The 20,193-nt window shown below is 43.7% G+C and overlaps 1 protein-coding gene across 5 annotated transcripts in view; it reads left to right on the top strand.

Moving 5' to 3' along the window:
- Positions 1 to 20,193, top strand: part of LOC137371185 (von Willebrand factor A domain-containing protein 3B-like) — a 293,943-nt gene that overhangs the window by 93,131 nt on the left and 180,619 nt on the right. For all 5 annotated transcript variants that reach the window (XM_068033287.1, XM_068033286.1, XM_068033288.1 and 2 more), the window contains exons 15-20: positions 1,122 to 1,255; positions 2,396 to 2,607; positions 4,714 to 4,851; positions 6,063 to 6,120; positions 9,516 to 9,672; positions 16,301 to 16,419. In XM_068033287.1, the coding sequence (XP_067889388.1) occupies positions 1,122 to 1,255; positions 2,396 to 2,607; positions 4,714 to 4,851; positions 6,063 to 6,120; positions 9,516 to 9,672; positions 16,301 to 16,419 (818 nt within the window). The remainder of the gene's footprint in view (positions 1 to 1,121; positions 1,256 to 2,395; positions 2,608 to 4,713; positions 4,852 to 6,062; positions 6,121 to 9,515; positions 9,673 to 16,300; positions 16,420 to 20,193) is intronic.

Raw genomic sequence — 20,193 nt, 5'->3', positions numbered from 1 at the left:
TGTTTAATAGCCTGAGCATTGGTCTCATAGAATGTATGTTTAGTGCACCTCAAATGACAACACATGGTTCATTCCAATAAGCCTGAGCACAGTGGCAACTTTTAGTTCTTCAGTTCAGAGATACAGCACTGAAACAGGCCCTTCGGCCCACCGAGTCTGTGCCGACCATCAACCACCCATTTATACTAATCCTGCACTAATTCCATATTCCTACCACATTCCCACCTGTCCCTATATTTCCCTACCACCTACCTATACTAGGGGTAATTTATAATGGCCAATTTACTTATCAACCTGCAAGTCTTTGGCATGTGGGAGGAAACCAGAGCACCCGGAAGAAACCCACGCAGACACAGGGAGAACCTGCAAACTCCACACAGGCAACTGTTCTCTATTCAGTCCCTGAGCTATAATTTGGTACACATGTCACAGGCAGGTCTGCTCATAGGAGTTGTAGATGATGCTGAACCCAAGTAGCACATCTAGTATAGAATAGGGGAGGGAGACCAGACAATAATGATCCTTCCTCTTCAGTTATCATGTCCCACTGTAGCCTGACGATTCATCATACTAAGCTTTTTAGACGTAGCATCAAGCAGTCTTGGGACCCAGATCGCCAGGGGCTGCTTGCCAGCTATCACCTTCATATGACATTTTCAAACCTGTACAATTTATTACCTGCTGTGCTTTGCTTTCCTTTATGCGGCCTTCTCTCCACTATGAATTCACCATGGTAATAGGGTAACAAGTGATCTACTTTGGAAACTCATTTGCATCTATCTATTCAAAATAAAAAAAAGGTTTGAGTTTAAGAATGCAGCATTTGCTCCCTAAAACACACAAGTTAATTTATTATGATTATTGTTTTCTTTTAAGAAATGTCTGTGGAAAAATAGACTAATTATCATACCCAAGTATATGTGAAGGAGAATGGGATAAATCATGTTTTTTTAATCACTAGGATTGTTATTCAAGTAGGCACTTTTTTGTGTTTCTTTGTAACTAATGGCAAATCAAAGTGATTATTGAATCCCAATCTCCTCATTTCATAATATCTGAGTTTTCTTCAGCCAACAATAGTCCTTGTTTTGACTGACACTGAATTAATTTGAATTCTTCAGAGTGAAGATATCAGCCTTTTGAAGAAAGAAATGGAGCAGGGAAGAAAAGATTTGGAGAGGGTAGAAAAGCTGTATGCAGAATGTGTAATGCTGGACTGGTATCATAACAGTGATGAAACAGTAGCAAAGAACAAGTAGGCTCATTTTGCTAACCTCGACCTTGTGTATTCTCATCAATTTATCAGACGCGTTTAATATTAAATGCCCTTTGACGATCAAAATTAGTTCCTGCCGTTCAAAGTCTGTCAAAACTTTGTGTTGAAGGGCAGTGGGGTGGCAACGGCAGCTGCAGACAAAAATGACCCCAGTAGCTGAGCGGGGAATCACTGGTAATCAAGAATGGGGCATGGGTTATAAGAAGCAGCTGATTAAAGTGGAGGAGAAGGCACAACGGCAGCAGGATATTGCTGTGATGCCACTTAAGGCAGTAGGCAGAGCAGGCCCTTGGAGCAGGAGAATTGCTACTGGGCAGAAAGATTATTAAGTGGGGTAGAAGATAATTTAAAAGTAAGTGCTAAAATATTAATAATATAAAATCTGAAAACTTAAAGTTTAAAATGACCAAGTAAATGACCTTGGGTTTAATGTATCCTTTTTCAGGAAGAAACTAAGGAAGGAAAGAAAAAATGGTTCAGGCTTGGAAAAGAAAGTACAGAAATTTTGCTCCACAGTGTTATCCCTTTGCTAGATTGTATGATTACAGCATGACAAATTTACATAAGATAAACCTGTTATAAATGTGAACATATGCTACCCGCATTACATTGAACAGGCGCAAATTATTCATGTGTCACGATCCCCACACCTGTTTGTGGGGGGGGGGGGGGGGGTTGGGGTTGGGTGGGGGCTATCCAAATTATCTATTTATTTATATCATTGTTGGTTGTGGACCCTTGCTGTTCCATATTCACTTCAATGGTTCCCTATGTTACAATAATGATTATAATTCAAAAGGTCCTGCAAAACATTTTGGGTTGAATAATTGTTTTTTTGAATTATACAAACCTTTGTAGATTCCAAGTCACAAAGTGGCTAATTTCAGGGAAACCTCAGTCTAGCATTATACAGGATTGTGGTGCTGAGTTAAGTAGTAATTGTACAAAAAACTAGTTTGGATATCAGTTCTAAACTGCTCCCGATGGTTCCTTGTTTTAGTTGAGCTAATAAACAGTATTACTTTGATAAATATTCATGCATACATCCAAAATGATGCATTCTCAGTATTATACATAAGACAGACATGTTTTAAAAAACTTCTGTTTTCATTCATGCAGTATCGCTGCTGACGTTCCAATCTGGCGCCCAACTTGGAGTGACAATACAGCTCAGGTACGTTCTTTAGATGTCAAGGCACCTGTGAGACCCAAATCAGCTGTTGACTGGACACCTGCCACACACAGAAACCACAGAGACAGGCACCATATCTACAGTGTGAATATTGCCAAGAAATCAAAGGAACTACAAAGGAAGAAAGTTCTTCATGCTGGTAAGGGAAACTAGCCATCATTCTGTAATTCAGTGATTTTCCAATAATTTATTTCAACAACTACCTGTACCTATATAGCACCTTTAACGTAGTAAAACATCCCAAGGCACTTTACGAGAGCATTATAAAACAAAATATGACACCGAGCCACAAAATGAGATATTAGGGCAGATGACCAAAAGCTTGGTCAAAGAGGTAGGTTTTAAGGAGTGCCTTAAAGGTGGAAGGTAGAGAATTGGAGAGGTTAAGGGACGAAATTCCAGAGCTTAGGACATGGGCAGCTGAAGGCACAGCTACTAATGGTGGAGTGGTTAGAATCAGGGATGCTGAAGAGGCCAGAGTTAGAGGAGTGCAGATTTCATGGAGGGTTGTGGGGCTGGAGGAGATTACAGAGATAGGGAGGGGTGAAGCCATGGAGGGGTTTGAAAACAAAGATGAGAATTTTAAAATTGAAGTTTTTCATAACCGGGAGCCAGCGTAGATCAGCAAGCACAGGGGTGTTGGGTGAACGGGATTTGGTGTGAATTAGGACATGGGCAGCAGAGTTTTGGGTGATCTCAAGTTTATGGAGGATAGAAAATAGGAGATGGGCCAGGAGCATATTAGAATAGTCAAATCTAGAGGTAACAAATTTCCATTGTGACTTATTAGACTCATTGTTTTGGGAAATGTATTTTTATATTTTAATATTAATGATATTTTATTGTTTGATATATTAAATTTATATCATGCATAACTAGATCAGGGCTAACTTCAGTGAGTTGAAAAGGGATCTGGCCCATGTGGATCAGAATCAAAAATTGGTGGGCGAAAGAGTAATTAAACAATGGGAGACCTTCAAAGAGGAGATGGTTCAAGTATTGGGTAGACACATTCCTGTGAGGGGGAAAGGAAGGCCATCCAAAGCCAGAGCTCCCTGGATGGCTAAAGATATAGAAATTAAAATGAGACAGAAAAAAGAGGCTTATGAAAATTTTAGTAGGGAGCCAAGCTAAATATAAGATGCACAGAGGAGATCTGAAAAAGGGAATAAGAGGGGCAAGGAGAGAGAATGAGAATAGTTTAGCAGCTAAAGTGAAAGAGAACCCATTAGTATTTTATAAGCACCAAGGACTGGAGGGTTGCTGGTGCTAGACACGAGGATGTTGCACGCTTTGGCCATTTTTTTGACTATCCCCCTTCAAATAAGGGTGGTATTGTGTTAAAATGCAAGACAGTACTTACAGTACCGTGCATCAGATTGATGCCACATGACAGTGTGTCACCTGTCAACCTGTTTCACAATTATTGAGTGACCGTGCCAAACCTTACTGCAGCTCTTTCGTTGTACCTTGCATGTGCATGCCTCAGGAGGGTGCACAATCAAGATGTAGTATACAATAAAAGCTTTGCCACACTTGTATTGATGCTACGACTCCACTCAAAGGCTCTATCTAACCTTTTTTCAGTCACGCATGATCTGTTTATTGAATTGTGCGGTACATTCCAGTTTGCTGCACGGCCGCACATCTCTGCAGCTTAGAGGGAACATTGCTCCATGATCCCTGGTTTCTCCGCTTTAGTTGCACTCCTGATACAGAAGCATGGATAATCAGTACTATGGTATCCTAAATACTTAATATTGCAGCAATAGTTACCTTAACAAGCCTAATAAGCCTCTTTGGCACCTACAGGCAACTTGTCCAAACAACAGGTTGGCAGCATGTGAAAACCAGGTGGGAAGTATGTGCTACTCTAACCCCCATTCCTTATATTACTGCATTGCATCACACAACTAGAGCAGGTGTTTATTGTCAGATGAACAATAATTTCTAGACTGTTTTCTCTGGTATTCATTCAGCTATTTAATTTCCATTTATTTCTATTTTTTGTGAAATTATATTGCTACCAGTACCAGTACCACTTATGAAGTCATGTGACTACACAATGGAGCATGATGCTTGTCGCTTTATATTGGAAGTTCATTATATTCTGTGCAAAAACAGCACACATGCTTTAACGAGCCATGACTTTGTGCTTAATAATGAGACTATTTTGGACATTAAAACAACAAAAAAGAATACTTTGAAATTGCAGAAGTAACATGACAACTGTTCCTGTTAATAGCTCACACAAAGTCTAGCCTACTTCGGAGTTTGAGTAATGGCGTTAAAATCGATGAGAATCTGATGGATGAATGGATGCTTCCAGAAAACAAGGAGCTGTTCGTAAATAATTATAACAAGGAATTGAAAGTTCTGAATGGTAAGTTAAGGAGTTTGATCTTCCAAATGAATGGAAATAAATCGATTGGTATATCTGACACATTACTGTAGTTGAGGATCTGCCACATAGATATGTAAATTTAGACAAAAAAGGGGAGTCAATGTATAAATCTAATATAATGTACAAATAAAGCTCACGATAGGAAATGGAGATCTCAGGTATCAGTTCTCGGTGGGTGAGGCTGTGCACCAGGATGGTACATTGTAAAATTCACCAATTGGAAAAGAAAACGAGGAGATGTATAAAACTGGTTAATGGGTCAATTCACTCAATGACGCCTAGGGGTATAAAATCGCCCACAGTGCAATTGCGGCTGTTCCCCGCACTGTCTCCACAGTTTGACTATCTCCTTTGTTTCGTGGCAGCCAAATCCGGACTTGGTACTCAAGTTGTTGTCTGACCAGCGCCTTATACAGTTTCATCACAACTTCCTCTGACTTATATCCTACTGTCTTGGCTATGTAGTTTTAAAATAGGCCACATTGATGGTGTCAATGAGGCAGTAAGTTCCCAAGCCTATCTTGAGGCTGCTATCACCTCATTAAAACCAGGCACTCAAAATTGACCCAATGCATAGCTAATCACTACTCTTTGATTAACTTTGGCTTCTCCTTCCAGCTGACAGGTGCCCTGCACTGTGTCCTTGATTTCTCAATGAAAGGAAAACTGTTGGAATAGAATGTGTTACTTCTAGAGCTCAGTGAAGGGCTCTTACACCTTGTAAACCACAGAACCAAAGGTTGAGGAAACTGGTAATTGATCATTTGGGGTCCAGTTTTTAACTAAATGTAAAGAATGATTAGATTAGATTAGAGATACAACACTGAAACAGGCCCTTCGGCCCACCGAGTCTGTGCTGAACATCAACCACCCATTTATACTAATCCTATATTCCTACCAAACATCCCCACCTGTCCCTATATTTCCCTACCACCTACCTATACTAGTGACAATTTATAATGGCCAATTTACCTGTCAACCTGCAAATCTTTTGGCTTGTGGGAGGAAACCGGAGCACCCGGAGAAAACCCACGCAGACACAGGGAAAACTTGCAAACTCCACACAGGCAGTACCCGGAATCGAACCCGGGTCCCTGGAGCTGTGAGGCTGCAGTGCTAACCACTGCACCACTGTGTTAAGGGATAAATGTGAATCACTATTAAAAATTCTTTCATGCTTTTCTTTACAGGCCTTAGTTTGCCAGAAAGCAAACCTTTGACAAAAAAGGCAAGAAGACCAACTAATAAGTAAGTGGAAAGTAGTATCTATTGCCAAAAAGGTAGTTTTAGAATAATTCTTTTGGCTTTGATTATTCATCACACCAGTTTATATTAAATAATATAAATAATATTTAACTATTCCAATAATAATATGATGTATATCACTTTTTAAATATTCATTCATGCGATATGAGTACCACTGGCAAGGCCAGCATTTATTACCCATCCCTAACTGCCCTTGAGAAGGTGGTGGTGAGCCGCCGCCTTGAACCGCTGCAGTGCATGCAGTGTAGGTGCATCCACAGTGCTGTTAGGAAGGGAGTTCAAGGATTTTTGACCTGCTGATAGTGAAGGAACAGCGATATAGTTCCATGTCAGTATGAGGTGTGACCTGGAGGGGAACTTGCGGGTGGTGGTGTTCCCATGCGTCTGCTGCTCTTGTTCTTCTAGGTGGTAGAGTTCAGGGGTTTGGAAGATGCTGTTGAAGGGGCCTTGGCGAATTGCTGCAGTGCATCTTTTAGATGGTACACACTGCTGCCACTGGGCACCGGTGATAGAGGGAATGAATATTTAAGGTGGTGGATGGGGTGCTGAACAAGTGGCTGCTTTGTCTTGGATGGTGTTGAGCTTCTGCAGTGTTGTTGGAGCTGCACTTATCTAGCCAAGTGGAGAGTATTCCATCACACTCCTGACTTGTGCCTTGTAGACAGTGGACAGGCTTTGGGGAGTCAGGAGGTGAGTTACTTGCCACAGAATTCCCAGCCTCTGACCTGCTGTTGTAGCCACAGCATTTATATGGCTAGCCCCATTAAGTTTCCAGTCAATGGTAACCCCCAGGATGTTGAAAGTAGGGGATTCAGCGATGGTAATGCTATTAAGTGTCAAGGGTAGATGGTTAGATTCTCTCTTGTTGGAGATGGTCATAGCCTGGCAGTTATGTGGCGCGACTGTTACTTGCCACTTATCAGCCCAAGCCTGAACCCAAGCCTATGGGCATGGACTGTCTTGGTATCTGAGGAGTTGTGAATGGTACTGACCACTGTGCAATCATCAGCAAACATCCCCACTTCTGATCTTATGATGGAGTGAAGGGCATTGATGAAGCAATTGAAGATGGTTGGGCCTAGGACATTACCCTAAGGAACTCCTGTGGTGATATCCTGAGGCTGAGATGATTGGCCTCCAGCAAGCACAACCATCTTCCTTTGTGCTAGGTATGACTCCAGTGGAGAGTTTTCTGCTGATTCCCATTGCCTTCTATTTTGATAGGGCTCCTTAATGCCACACTTGGTCAAACGCTGCCTAATTGTCAAGGGTGGTCACTCGCACCTCACCTCTGGAAATCAGCTCCTTTGTCCGTGTTTGGACCCAGGCTGTAACAAGGTTTGGAGTCTAGTGGCCCTGGTGGAACCCAAACAGATCATCAGTGAGCAGGTTATTGCTGAGCAAGTGCTGCTTGATAGCACTGTCGATGACACCTTCCATCACTTTGCTGATGATTAAGAGTAGACTGATGTATCAGTAATTGGCAGGATTGGATTTCTCCTGCCTTTTGTGGATAGGACATAGCTGGGCAATTTTCCACATTGTATGTGTCAGTGTTGTAGCTGCACTAGAACAGCTTGGCTAGGGGCGTGGCTAGTTCTGGAGCACAGGTCTTCAGGAATACAGCTGGGATGTTGTCAGGGCCCTTTGCTTTTGCCGTATCCAGTGCGTTGAGCCATTTGCTGATATCACGTGGAGTGAATCAAATTGGCGAAAGACTGGCATTTGATGGTGGGGATCTCAGGGGGCGATCTTAAGTTGTATCCGTTTTGCTGTCACCAAATGTGGTCCATCTGCCAATGAGAAAACAGTACAGTGCCTTTGGTCCAGCAGTAGACAACTTCCTCCATCAGGAAATGAGGGAATGATGGTGGGGGCATGTTAGTGTAATGGCTAATGTTACTAGACTAGTAACTCAGAGGCCTGGATCAGTAATCCAGAGAGCGTGCCTTCAAATCCTACCTTGGCAGTTCTTGAATTTGAATTCAGTTTAAAAAAAAAAGTGACTTGAGTCCCACACCAAAGTGTTTGTAATTTAATTGCTCCTTGAAGTGGCCTAGAAGCTATTCAGTCATATCAAACTGGATAAGCAATAAATGCCAGCCTTGCCAGTGATGCCCACATCCCAAAAATGAATTTTAAAAATCCAGACGTAGGTGAGAGTAAAACTCAAGCAGGATTAAACAGAATGCAGAGTAAGTGTGGCAGTTCTTCAGGAGCAATTGTCATAAAGATAGAAGATATTTGAAATACAGAGTGGATCAATCAGCATCTGAAATAAAAAGAACAGTACAGCAGTTTACAATACATAATTAACAAATTAATACAGCAGTAGAGTTTAAAACTACTGAAGGAAAATATTCCAACTTTCCATCACCAGTTCAAGTAAGTTACTTCCATCTTTCACTTTGGGGAAAGCTTCTTTTCGTCACTCTTCTAAGATTCTGATTCACAGAGGACCAGATATTTTCTAGTTTCCTTCGGAAAATATTCCTTAGCATTTCCCCTATGTTAACTGCCCAACCTATTCCTTCTCCAGAGAATTATTGCCCTTGTCTGTTGCTTTTTATATTTGCCCCAACTCAAAAGAAGGCCTACGTACCTGGTATAGCAACAATCTCCATGAGGAGTACAGTGCCTTTAATCTGATTACCTTCGGAGTGAACACACTGGGGGCAATTTTGACTTTGAACGATAGTATAAAATGAACGATACTGGATCAGCCGCCCATTGCTCATCTCTCCTGATTTTTATTTGCATTGGTTTCATCCGAAGAGATATTTAACAGGCAGCTGATCCATTTTACACTATTGTCCTCAGTCAAAATTACTCCCCATTCTTTTATTTTAAAGTTTTTCTACAGCTTTTCCCTCTGGTCAATTTTACTTGTTTTGCAAACTGGACTGCCTCAGCACTGCTTTTATTTCAACTTTTGTTTTCCAATTAAAATTCCAATTCTAAACTTCTCTGCACAATCTCACTCTGTTGCTATTCTGTTTGTAGTTGCTCTTTCTAAGTCATAAAGGCAGGGGATCAGTGTTGTAGAACTTGGGGAGGTTTATGGCAGTGGCCCATACACCTTGGGGAGAATGCACAGTAAATCCTTGTTGCACTTTTCTATAGAACATATCATTTTGGCAATTAGCCATTCCTATTGAGAGAAGAATAAATTCTTAGCAAATACAGGGCTATTTTAGTAAAGGATTGTTTAACTGTACTCTACCTAAGCTGACTTATTACTCGAGTTCAGGCTCAGTTGTTCATGAAACTATTTTCATGAAAGATTTGGAGTATTTGAGTATTGAGTCTTTTTGGGTGTCTCGCCCTCTCTTTGTGGTTTTAACCACATGACGCATTCTTTATTGATCTATTTACAGTTCTCTGGATATTTCTTCAGCTCACTGGCTCAAGACAAATAGCTTGATTGCAAAGAGACTCACCATAATGGATGCACTTGCACCTACTGCTGTTGCTCAAACTGCAAAGTATGTCCCAGTCTTAGACAAGCATATTATGTCCAAAGTGTTTGATGAGGTGAGAGCTCTCTTCTCCCATATCTATGGAATTCCGGAATTGTATAGTTGATCTCTCATGGTGTTCCACATTCACATTCCAGGATCTTGCACACAGTTCTGATAGTTGCACAAATGGACTTGTGCTTACTCAGGCCTAGTGTTTTATACCAGTGCTCGGGAACTTTACATAGCGAAGTGGTTTATATAGGTAGATAGAGGCAGTTATTAGGAAATTTTCTGTAGATTGGCAGCTGCCTATAAGTTTTGGCCTCTGCCTTTGGCGAGAGGTCAGGTTATCAAGTCCAGAAAAAAAAGAAGTAATGACTGGTTTTAACTGTGTACCTGTAATAAGATGTGATATTTTAATGTTTAATGTCTGAAGAGAAAGGTCTTAAATGCTAGGTACGAGACTGGACAGATGTGCATATTCAAGTTGCTCCTTAACAGGTTGCAGGTCTGAGTGGCTTGTGAAATTCACCCTTACAATGCTGCACGCTCTCTCTCTCTGGAAGTTGCTATTCTTGTTGGTTAAGACCATCAACTTACTATGTGACAAATCATTGATGTAAACCCCATTGTACCATTCTTCTATGTAATTTTTGACCACTGTGTTTGATACCACTTTGTATTGAAAATACATGATGACAAAATCAATGTTTGACTACACTACAAGGACATAAAACATCACCTCTTCACCACCAGATAGCATGTGAATTCCAATGTTTGTGTTATTGAGTTAGACTTGAATCTAAAACCCAAGTGTGCATTTTGTTCATTATTGGGTGTTGTAGTATAATTTTTTCAGTATAGTGAGGTATGAAATTATTATTCTCTTCTCTGCTTCCCTGACATCACAGTTGACATTAGGACTTCACCATGCAGATATCCACTGGCAGAAACCTATGTGCTACGTGTCTAGGGAACACTATGTTTGAACATGACTTCATTATAATTACCCTTCAATTTCTTTTACTATTTTTTCTTTCGGCTCTCATCATCTGTCTTACTCCTTTTTTTTCTTTGTTCCGTCTTGTCTTTTTCTCATGCTTTCTGTAACATTTCTCTCTACCAATTTTCTTTGACACAGAGAGAAAAAAAGTCTTTGGGCTGAAGGACGTGGAGGCTTTGGAGAGGGTACAGAAGAGGTTTACCAGGATGTTGCCTGGTCTGGAGGGCATTAGCTATGAGGAGAGGCTGGATAAACTCGGATTGTTTTCTCTGCAACGACGGAGGTGGAGGGGCGACATGATAGAGGTTTACAAAGTTATAAGCGGCATGGACAGAGTGGATAGTCAGAAGCTTTTTCCCAGGGTGGAAGAGTCAGTTACTAGGGGACATAGGTTTAAGGTGAGAGGGGCAAAGTTTAGAGGGGATGTGCGAGGCAAGTTCTTTACACAGAGGGTGGTGAGTGCCTGGAACTTGCTGCCGGGGGAGGTGGTGGAAGCAGGTGCGATAGCGACGTTTAAGAGGCATCTTGACAAATACATGAATAGGATGGGAATAGAGGGATATTGGCCCCGGAAGTGCAGAAGGTTTTAGTTTAGGCTGGCATCAAGATCGGCGCAGGCTTGGAGGGCCGAATGGCCTGTTCCTGTGCTGTACTGTTCTTTGTTCTTTGTTCTTTGAATTTGTATAGCTCGCTGCCATTCAGCCTCCAAGATGGCGTGGCGCACGCATGAGACATGTGCCGCGGAACCGCCGCAATATTTCGTGCGGTGGCTCGTTAGCATGGAGGGGGCAGAACGCCCACCCACCTCCGTCCCCAGCAACAGTGTCTGGCGCTACTGCGAAGGCACCGTTTTTAAAGGGCTTTATGCCCTTACCAGTAATTTTAATTTTTAAAGTGACATGGAGGGAACAGTAATAATTATAAATTTAATAAAACATCGAAGCCCCTGTCCCACCCCCGCAATGACCAAACACTTCATTATTGTCTTGTCGACACCAAAAAAAATTCTCTTCCCATCCCAAACTTTACCCCCCGAGCTTTATTACCTTTGCCTTTCAACTCCTTCCCACCATCCCTTCAGCCAATAGTAGGAATTTTCCTCGCTCCCCCCAGCCCTGAAAATTTCACTCCTCCCCCCTCCCCACCAGTGTTACGCCTCGGATCTCCGAACAGAGATCTGAAGGCGTGGGACTTCCAGCAACCGGCCGGAATATCGGCATGGGTTGGCTATCGCAACGAGGTAAGTACTTATTCTTTAATTATCATTTATTTGCATATGTTAATGACTTTTCTCGCTGAGTGATTGGAGGGGGTGGGGGGGGGGGGGGGGGGGGTGTTGCTGCCAATAGGCCTTGCCGGCGCCAGTAAAATGGGGTGGGGCCTTCCCGGCATCAAGGCCTGTGGCCGGCCTATCCCGGAAGTATTTTCCGGGTCCCCCCTGCCACGACCCCTGATGTTGGGGGCTGGTAAAATTCAACCCTTTGTCTTTGATCTTATTGCTCCTTGATCTCTGTCTTACAATAATATATCTTTCTACCTTGTCTCTTCTTTTGCTTCACCTTGGTAATGTTAATTTAGCCAAGCTGATAAAACGTGTCCACTCTCCCGGACCGTGTCTACATGTTTATGCGGAGGTCTTTATGTGTAGTGAACTTTCCTGTGGATGACTGAGACATAAGGGTGAATTTTAAACACACTACCCCATGAGCAGGAACTAGGAAAGGCAGCCAGTTATACTGGAGCGAGGGACTTACCCGCTCTTTTATTGCTCTAATCTGGCAGACTGTAATGCTAGATTAAAAAAACCTATGTCTTTGGCCCCCACCACAAATTCCATACCATTGTTTCTGATTCTATCCCTCTTGCCAGCCACTGTCTTAGGTTAATCAGACTATTCACCAGTTCTGGCCTCCTAGCATACGCTGAGCTGAGCTTCTGATCCAGTATATCTTCCATCACAAAGACGCCTACTTTCATCTCCAATAAAGCTCATCTCTGCCCCTACCTCAGCTCATCTACTGCTGAAACTCTCACCTATGCCTTGGTCACCTCCAAATTTGACTATTTCAGTGCTGTCCTGGCTGGTCACCCACCCTATATCATCCATATACTTCAGCTTATCCAAAGTCCAGCTGACTATATCCTATGCTGCTCCAAGACCCATTTACCCATCATCTCCAACCATGCTGGTGTACCTAGGCTCCTGCTCCCTCAACACCCCTAATTTAAAATTCTGATATCTGTGTTTAAATTTCTTCATGACCTCATCTCTATCTCTGTAACCTCCTTCAGCTGTAACACCCTTCAGAAATCTCCGGTTTTTCTGACTGCCCTCTTATGCACATCCCTTCACCCACCATTGGCGGCTGTGCTTTCAGCAGTCTAGGCCCTAGGCTTCCTTTCTCCATTAACCACTCAGTCTCTCTACCTCCGTGACCATGTTTAAGACTTCCTTAAAACTCAGCTCTGAGCAAGCTTTTGGTCACTCCTCCTAATAGTTCCTTCTTTGACTCAGCATCAATTATTTCTTGTATTTAGCCTCTGCAAAGCACCCTGGGACTGAAGGAGTCATTTAATTTAAGGTGACATCATTGTTATTAATAATGTAGCCTATGAAAGCATTGAGGGAGTAGTGAAAGATGAAAGCACAGGCCTCGCTCAGATGCAGGACTAATACCATCTGCTTTGTTATGTCTTCGCACCTTCTTATTCACTGACACACAGGCAGACACACAACCTGAAAAACAGCACACAGGAGTGGAAACTAATTTTAAAGAAAACTCCTTGAGCCAATATTGTAACATATGTTCACCTTCTGTTAATGTATCTCTAGAATAACAGCCTGCTTGCTCTGCCAGTAGTCCAGAACAAGCCAGCACCTCTAAGCATCTGATGTCACTCGCACCCATATATGCAAGCACCAGAGCAGTAATGTTACATTTGAGACCACAAGACCGTGGCAAAATGTGATACTAGGGTTTTCTCTAGGGTGGGTGGAAGAGAGAGAGAGAGAGAGAGAGAGAGAGAGAGCAGGCCATAGGCAGTAGGCGTCCTGCCTCTGGGCTGGGGGCGACCCCGCTCTGGTGTGCGGCAGGACCTGGGGCCGCATTTTGCCGGCGGCAGACAATTAAGTAGCCGCCGCTGGGGGCTGCCACCCCTTTTAAGGATGGCGGCCCACCCCCAAGAGCTGCCAGCCCAATCGGATGGTCAGCAGCCTCAGCGATGCCACTGCTAGCGGTGGCCATTGCTGGGGCTGCACCTGGAGGTGCACATTGATGGCTATGTGCCCTCAAAGTCAGATAAGTGGGATCTGGGGGCGCTGGGGCCAGCCAAGCAGGCCCCGATGAATAGATGGGGACGGGTGGTTGCAGAGGGCAGGTGGTGCCATTGCTGCCGGGGACCCTCCATTAGGTTGACCTGGCGGTCCCCAACATGGCAGGTGGTCCCCAGCAGCTTGTAAAATGCCAGCAGAGGTGGGAAGAGGCCCTTAATTGGCCACTGAAGTAGCTCAGTCGGGCTCCGGGTGGGCAGACTGTCTGCCACCTTTCCTGCTGCTGGCAAGATGGCATGGTGGAGGGAAGACGTTGGGCAGACGGCCTGATGCCTTCCCATTCCATCTTTCCAGCCTTCTGCCTCCCAGCCGATCCCCAAAGGGCTGGTAAAATTCAGCCCAGCGTGTCTGCAAATTGTCCTCTGATTACTAGGTTATGTTAAAGAAAGAAGGAAGAACTTGCATTCACATCGCAACTTGCACAAACTCAGGATGTCCCAAAGTGCTTCACATAGCCAATGAAATACTTTTTGTTACAATGGCCTCACAATACAATGACAGTGCTCATGCATAAATTTTGATAGAATATGGGCAATGTTGTGGCCTGTGGGAGTTGTTGTTTGGTTTTGAACATATGCCCTCGGCTGGACCTTGAAGATGAGGAAGTTGGTGATATCCATTACATCCAAGTGTACTTGCTCATGCAGTGGAGGGAAGGAAGGTCGTTGAAACACTTGGAAGATGGAATGGATAATACTATGGCTAAGGTGTTTTTCTTTCTAAATTTCTGAACTTTTTAAAGTATTTATTATAAAGTTACTACTATAAGTCGTGGGAGTCAGTTGCCAGCATTCGCCAGAGCTGGCGGGCAGCCATAAAGACAGGGCTAAATTGTGGCGAGTCGAAGAGACTTAGTAGTTGGCAGGAAAAAAGACAGAGGCGCAAGGGGAGAGCCAACTGTGCAACAGCCCCAACAAACAAATTTCTCTGCAGCACCTGTGGAAGAGCCTGTCACTCCAGAATTGGCCTTTATAGCCACTCCAGGCGCTGCTTCACAAACCACTGACCACCTCCAGGCGCGTATCCATTGTCTCTCGAGATAAGGAGGCCCAAAAGAAAAGAACTACTATATAGGAGCAAAGAGTGGACTGATTGGGTACCATTTTGGGGAATCCTTTTTGCTGGAATATGATTGGGAAGGAAGTTTTGATATAAAGAGAGTTGAACTCGGAGAAAAGTTTTTGCAGCATGTAATTGTCAAAAGTTTAAAATAATTAACTTGAAAGGTAAAAATGTGAAAATACTTAGCCAATGAGAAAGAGGAAAATGTAACCAATGACATGATTGTTACAGTGAATTTGATGGACTTAGTATATGTGATGGGCACAAATTTTATTATGAAAATTCTTTATAATTGCATACATTTACAAATATATTAAAGTTCTGCAATTATATATTTGCAATTAAATAGGGCTTGCGTTTCAACCATACTAAAGCTGGGAAAGAGGCAGGCTTCAAGACTGACAATTATGGGCTGGAAAAGTCAGTGACGAGCCTGCCTCCGCGGGCCTGGGGAGCTACACTGGGATTATCGCTCCCCACGCCCTTAATTGGTCTTGGGCAGGACTTCCACTTCCTTGAGGCAGGAAGTCCCACCTAATGGAGCTGCCGACCAATCAGTGGGCTGGCAGCTCTTAGTCCCAGCAGCACCACTGGGTGCAGTGGCCACTGCTGGGACTACACCCAGCCATTGGAAGCGAGAGGAAGGATGGCCCCGGAACTCAGGTAAGTGTCCCTGGCAAGGCCCCAAAAAATAAGCTGGGCCCTGGCAAGGCAAGGGGGGTCAGCTGAGGGAGTTGGGGTTGGGGGTGGGGGGGGGGAAAGTGTTGTACGTTGGGGTTGGTTGGGGCTTTGGGGGCGGACCTCCATGGGGCACAGGGTGCAAAATCAGGAGGTTGGGAACGGAACCCCCCCCCCCCCCCCATCACCATCTCCCACTCAATTTTACCCCAACCCCGCCACCAGCCTGCTCATTGGGGGGGGCCGTAAAATTCCGCTCATGGTCTCAACCTTCAGCCCGTAGTTTTAGTTATTTACCCACCTACATTGCTTAGAAGAGTGAGCAAAGCTATAAAAGTAAGATCAGAAATAGTGTGCACGTGGGCTAAAGCGAGTAAAATCACAACGTGTGTAAATTAGGGTCTGAAGCTGAAGTAAGTAGGACACTCAGTGTGCAAGAAAACTCTATTTTTCAAAATTTTGTCTGAGAGCAACACCACAGGAGATCACCTATGTGTGTTTTTGTGTTAAAAAGGCAAGAAAAAGAGCGTCTTCTGAACTGACATATTTTTCTCTGAATATTACTTCTAACATAAGAATGGTACTTTGGGTATATTTCCGTCTGATATTAGTTCTGTTTTCATCCAGGTGTTACCCTTAGCTCATGTGAGCAACAGCAAGATGCAAATTACACTTATTAATCCATTGGGTGTGAACCTGGAAAACTACAAACAAAGACTCTTCCAAGCTATCCAGTCCTATGAAAAGTAAGTAGGCAGACAATGAAATGTCAGGATTTCCATAAAATAGCAACAAAATAAATATAGAAAGGACTGTTCAGCCCATGCAGCCAACTGTTCGCTCGACCCTTTCTGCAGGACCAGACTGTCATTCAGATTGATTTCCTACCACACAGATTTGCTGTATTTTTAATTGAATCAACAATCTACCCAATTCTTTGTTGACTTTATCAACTTCCACCAGCAGTTACAGTAAAAAGTGGGATTCTATTATTGAAAATGAAGAGATAAATTTCTGTTGTATGTTTAACTCAGCTTTCTTGGTTTGTAATCATACCTATGCTTTTTCTATTTAATTTATTTGCATAAAATAAATTTGTATCTTCAGGAATCTGGCTGTTCCATTTAAAATATTTGGAGGACTTCTGCAATTTTAAAAATTCTTGGGGAAATTAAATTTAACTTCCTTTACCTCGCTTCAGAGCTCAGTGATTTTAAAGGGTTGAATTTTACCAGCCCCTCGACGTCGGAGATCGTGGCAGGGGGGGGGGCCCGTAAAATATCTCCAACGCTGAGAAGGCCCCGTCGCATTTTACCATTAAAATGAATTAAAAATAAATGCTGTTTAACTGACCTGGTCCTGGCGGCCGTCACACGCCGATTTTACAGCTGCCGGCCGCAACTCGCGCGCCTTCGGAAGTCCATACTGAGATCCAAGGCGAAACGCTGGTGGGGAGGGTGGAGGAGTGAAATTATCAGGGTGGTGGCGGGGAGAGCAGGAAGAACACTTTTACTTGGCTGTGGGGATGGTGGGAAAGGGTTGAAGTGCAAATGTGAAGAGGTTGCGGGAGAAGGTTGCTAATAAAGCTAATTGTCTACATTTTTGACAATAAAAAACACATTGTGGGGGGTGTTGGGAAGGGCTTCCATCATTTAATTATTTCTAATATACAAATGAACGGTTATATAACTTTAAGACATTAATTTGTTTCTAAGGGCTGCAAGCCTTTAAAAATGACGCCGGACGCCATTGCTGGGGTAGGAGTGACCCCCCCCACCTTCCGTCATCGGGGGCGGCCGCTCTGCCCACTCCATTTAAACCGCGAAGTGCAGCGCACTAGTAAAATTCAGCCCAAAATGTGGAATCATTTTGATTGCTCTGTCTGAATCCTTTTCACTATCTTTTACATTATTTTCGCCACAATTGTGTTGTTCAAATGAACAGAAGGCGTAGATGCAGTTGATGTAAGCAAACCATTTAACTTTGACAATGAGCATAAGACTAGTGGATGCCATTAGCCCAAACAGAAAACGTTGGAAACATTCAACAGGTTAAGCAGCATCTGTGGAGAGTTAAGTTTTCAGGTCTGAACCTTTCATCAGATCTTTTTACTCATGATTTTTAATGAAGGATCCATAGCTGAATGTGCACTATAGGTGAGGTCTTTATCCTATTTTCTGACCTGACCTGATTCGACCCTCTCCTTGTGATCCTTTTAGTGACCTGACTCAACCCTTTGAAAGTCCTTCTGGCTCCCCTGAACTTGTCAGCAGCCTTCACATGCCAGCATGCCTATCATGAAAAGTTCCCAACTCCCCTGACCCACTTGCATTGATTCTTTGCCAGTTTCTGACTGTAAGTCTCCGGCTCAAGAACATCCCACTCCCCTCAGTGTTTCTTTGCTCTTCTACTCACTTGCCTGTGGCAATTCATCCAACTTGTGCTCTTTGGGCCATTCTACACCTCGACCATTTGTCCACTCACTCCAAATTCTCTTTTAAACTGCTGCTCACCTGTTTGCATGCTCCATGTTTGCTGACCAGCTATTCCACTTGCCAGCCCAGTCTGAGTTCTTCCCTATCTGCCTACTCTGATTGCAGCCTGGTCTGAGTGAATGCAAGTATTTCTTTTAGGGAAGTGTTGCCCAGTAAAAATCACTGATTAGCCACAGGCATGGTAATGACAATGCTGTTTTAGCCACATGCACCAATTTTAGTAGAAAATACCTTATTAAATTTACACTATGGGCTGTATTTTGTTGGGGTGGTGATGGCCCCAACAATGGGCTGGAAAGCCAGGGGCAACCCTTCCTTGACCATTTCGGGGAGACTTGCCATATTTTAGGCCTTCTGACAGCAAATGAGCTGCTGTTGGGGCTCCTGTTCCTTTAAGGGACAAGATCCCGCCTCCAAGAGCTGCCGACCAGTCGGAGAGCTGGCAACTCTTCAGTCCCAGCAGCGCACCCAGAAGCGGTGGCCACTCCTGGGACAACACCTAGCCGAGAGATGCTGTGATGGACCCTCACAGCAAGGTAAGTGGGGTTGGGGTTGCTAGGGCCAGTTAGGCAGGCCCTGGTGAGGGGTGGGGGTGGACTGATTGGTAAGGGCTGGGGGGAGAGAGTGGGTGCTGCTGCAGGGGCGGGCATTGCTGCTGGGGGGCCCTCCTTGGGCCACAGATTGCCAGATTATGAGGGCCCGCACACTGTCCAGTCTAAGCCTCCAGGGAGAGCACCTGGGTTCACCAAGCACTTACCCACTTGGCAGAGGACCCACCTGCCACTAGTAAAATGCCAGCGGCTGTGGGAATAGGCCTTTAATTGGTTACTTAAGTGGCACAATTGGCCTCTGGGTGGGAGGGTCGTCCTCCACCTAGCCCACTGATGGCGACATGCACTCCACTCCATTCCTTCCCTCGCCATTTTCCCTCCCCCACTGCCTCCTATCCCACCTATCTTCCCTAAAATTCATCCCAATAGAGGTAATTGTACATCACCCATATATTTACTGAATAAGCAGTCACCACCATGCACTAACCACAGGAGTGAAGCACTCCACGATCAAAAACATTTGCACACATCTGCATTTCATCTTTCCAACTAACACATAGAAAGGTTAAAGTATCATACACTGCAAATATTTGGAAATCGCATGCCCCAAGATGGTGTCTAATGTTCATTTTAAAATTTGCTATTCAGAAGTGAAATTAGCCACATCTGAATTCCCCATTTGCAACATGTAGCTAGTGACTGATGAGTTGGGCAACACTGCTTTAGAGCAGATCTGAACACAACTGCTGAGTTGCAATGAGTGGCTTAATGAGCTGCCTGAGGAAAAGTTAAGGTAACAACCACTAATCTAGTGACCACATATAAACATAAACTATTAAGTAAAACGAAGGTTCAATGTAAAACTTGTAACATTTACAAGATGGCTGAAGCACTTTAAATGTTGTTATGCAGACCCCCATCTGCCAAGAATGAGGCATATTAATTTTGCCATATTTTAAACTGTTGCTGGAATGAAGAAAGGACTTGTTAAAAAAAATCACCAAACACTTAGCTGGAAAAACATTTGCATACTAACAGACAGTGCTTGGAGAGACAAAGGACTATTCCCTGGTCCACTTAACCCAAAATGGACGTTGATCACCAGGCATTGAAGGTCAGGAAGCTCACATTCCAGGATGACTGCTAAGATGGCAGAATCCACAAACAGAAGTGGTCAAACTAGCTAGTCACGTGACTAATGTGCTGGGCAACCTGGGGTTTTTTGACTTATGCCACAGAAAAAGAGGCAGAAGGCCATGTTGAACTGGAACCTGGAACAAGGAAGCCGCGCTCTCTCTCTCTCTCTCTCTCTCTTGCTTTCTCCCAAGCTACTGGACCCACGGAAAACACGTAAACCTCAAGAGTGATAAGACTCCAACCTCGAAACAAGTTGAAGCGTACACTGGGCCAAGTCTGACTGGCAACCAAAGACTTCACAGCAAACTCAAAAGACAGTAAAATAAAAACCCATCTA

This window comes from Heterodontus francisci, chromosome 6, assembly GCF_036365525.1.
Source record: "Heterodontus francisci isolate sHetFra1 chromosome 6, sHetFra1.hap1, whole genome shotgun sequence".
Taxonomy (NCBI): domain Eukaryota; kingdom Metazoa; phylum Chordata; class Chondrichthyes; order Heterodontiformes; family Heterodontidae; genus Heterodontus; species Heterodontus francisci.
The sequence above is the reverse complement of the archived record's forward strand: the minus strand, read 5'-3'. Positions and strand labels throughout refer to the sequence as shown.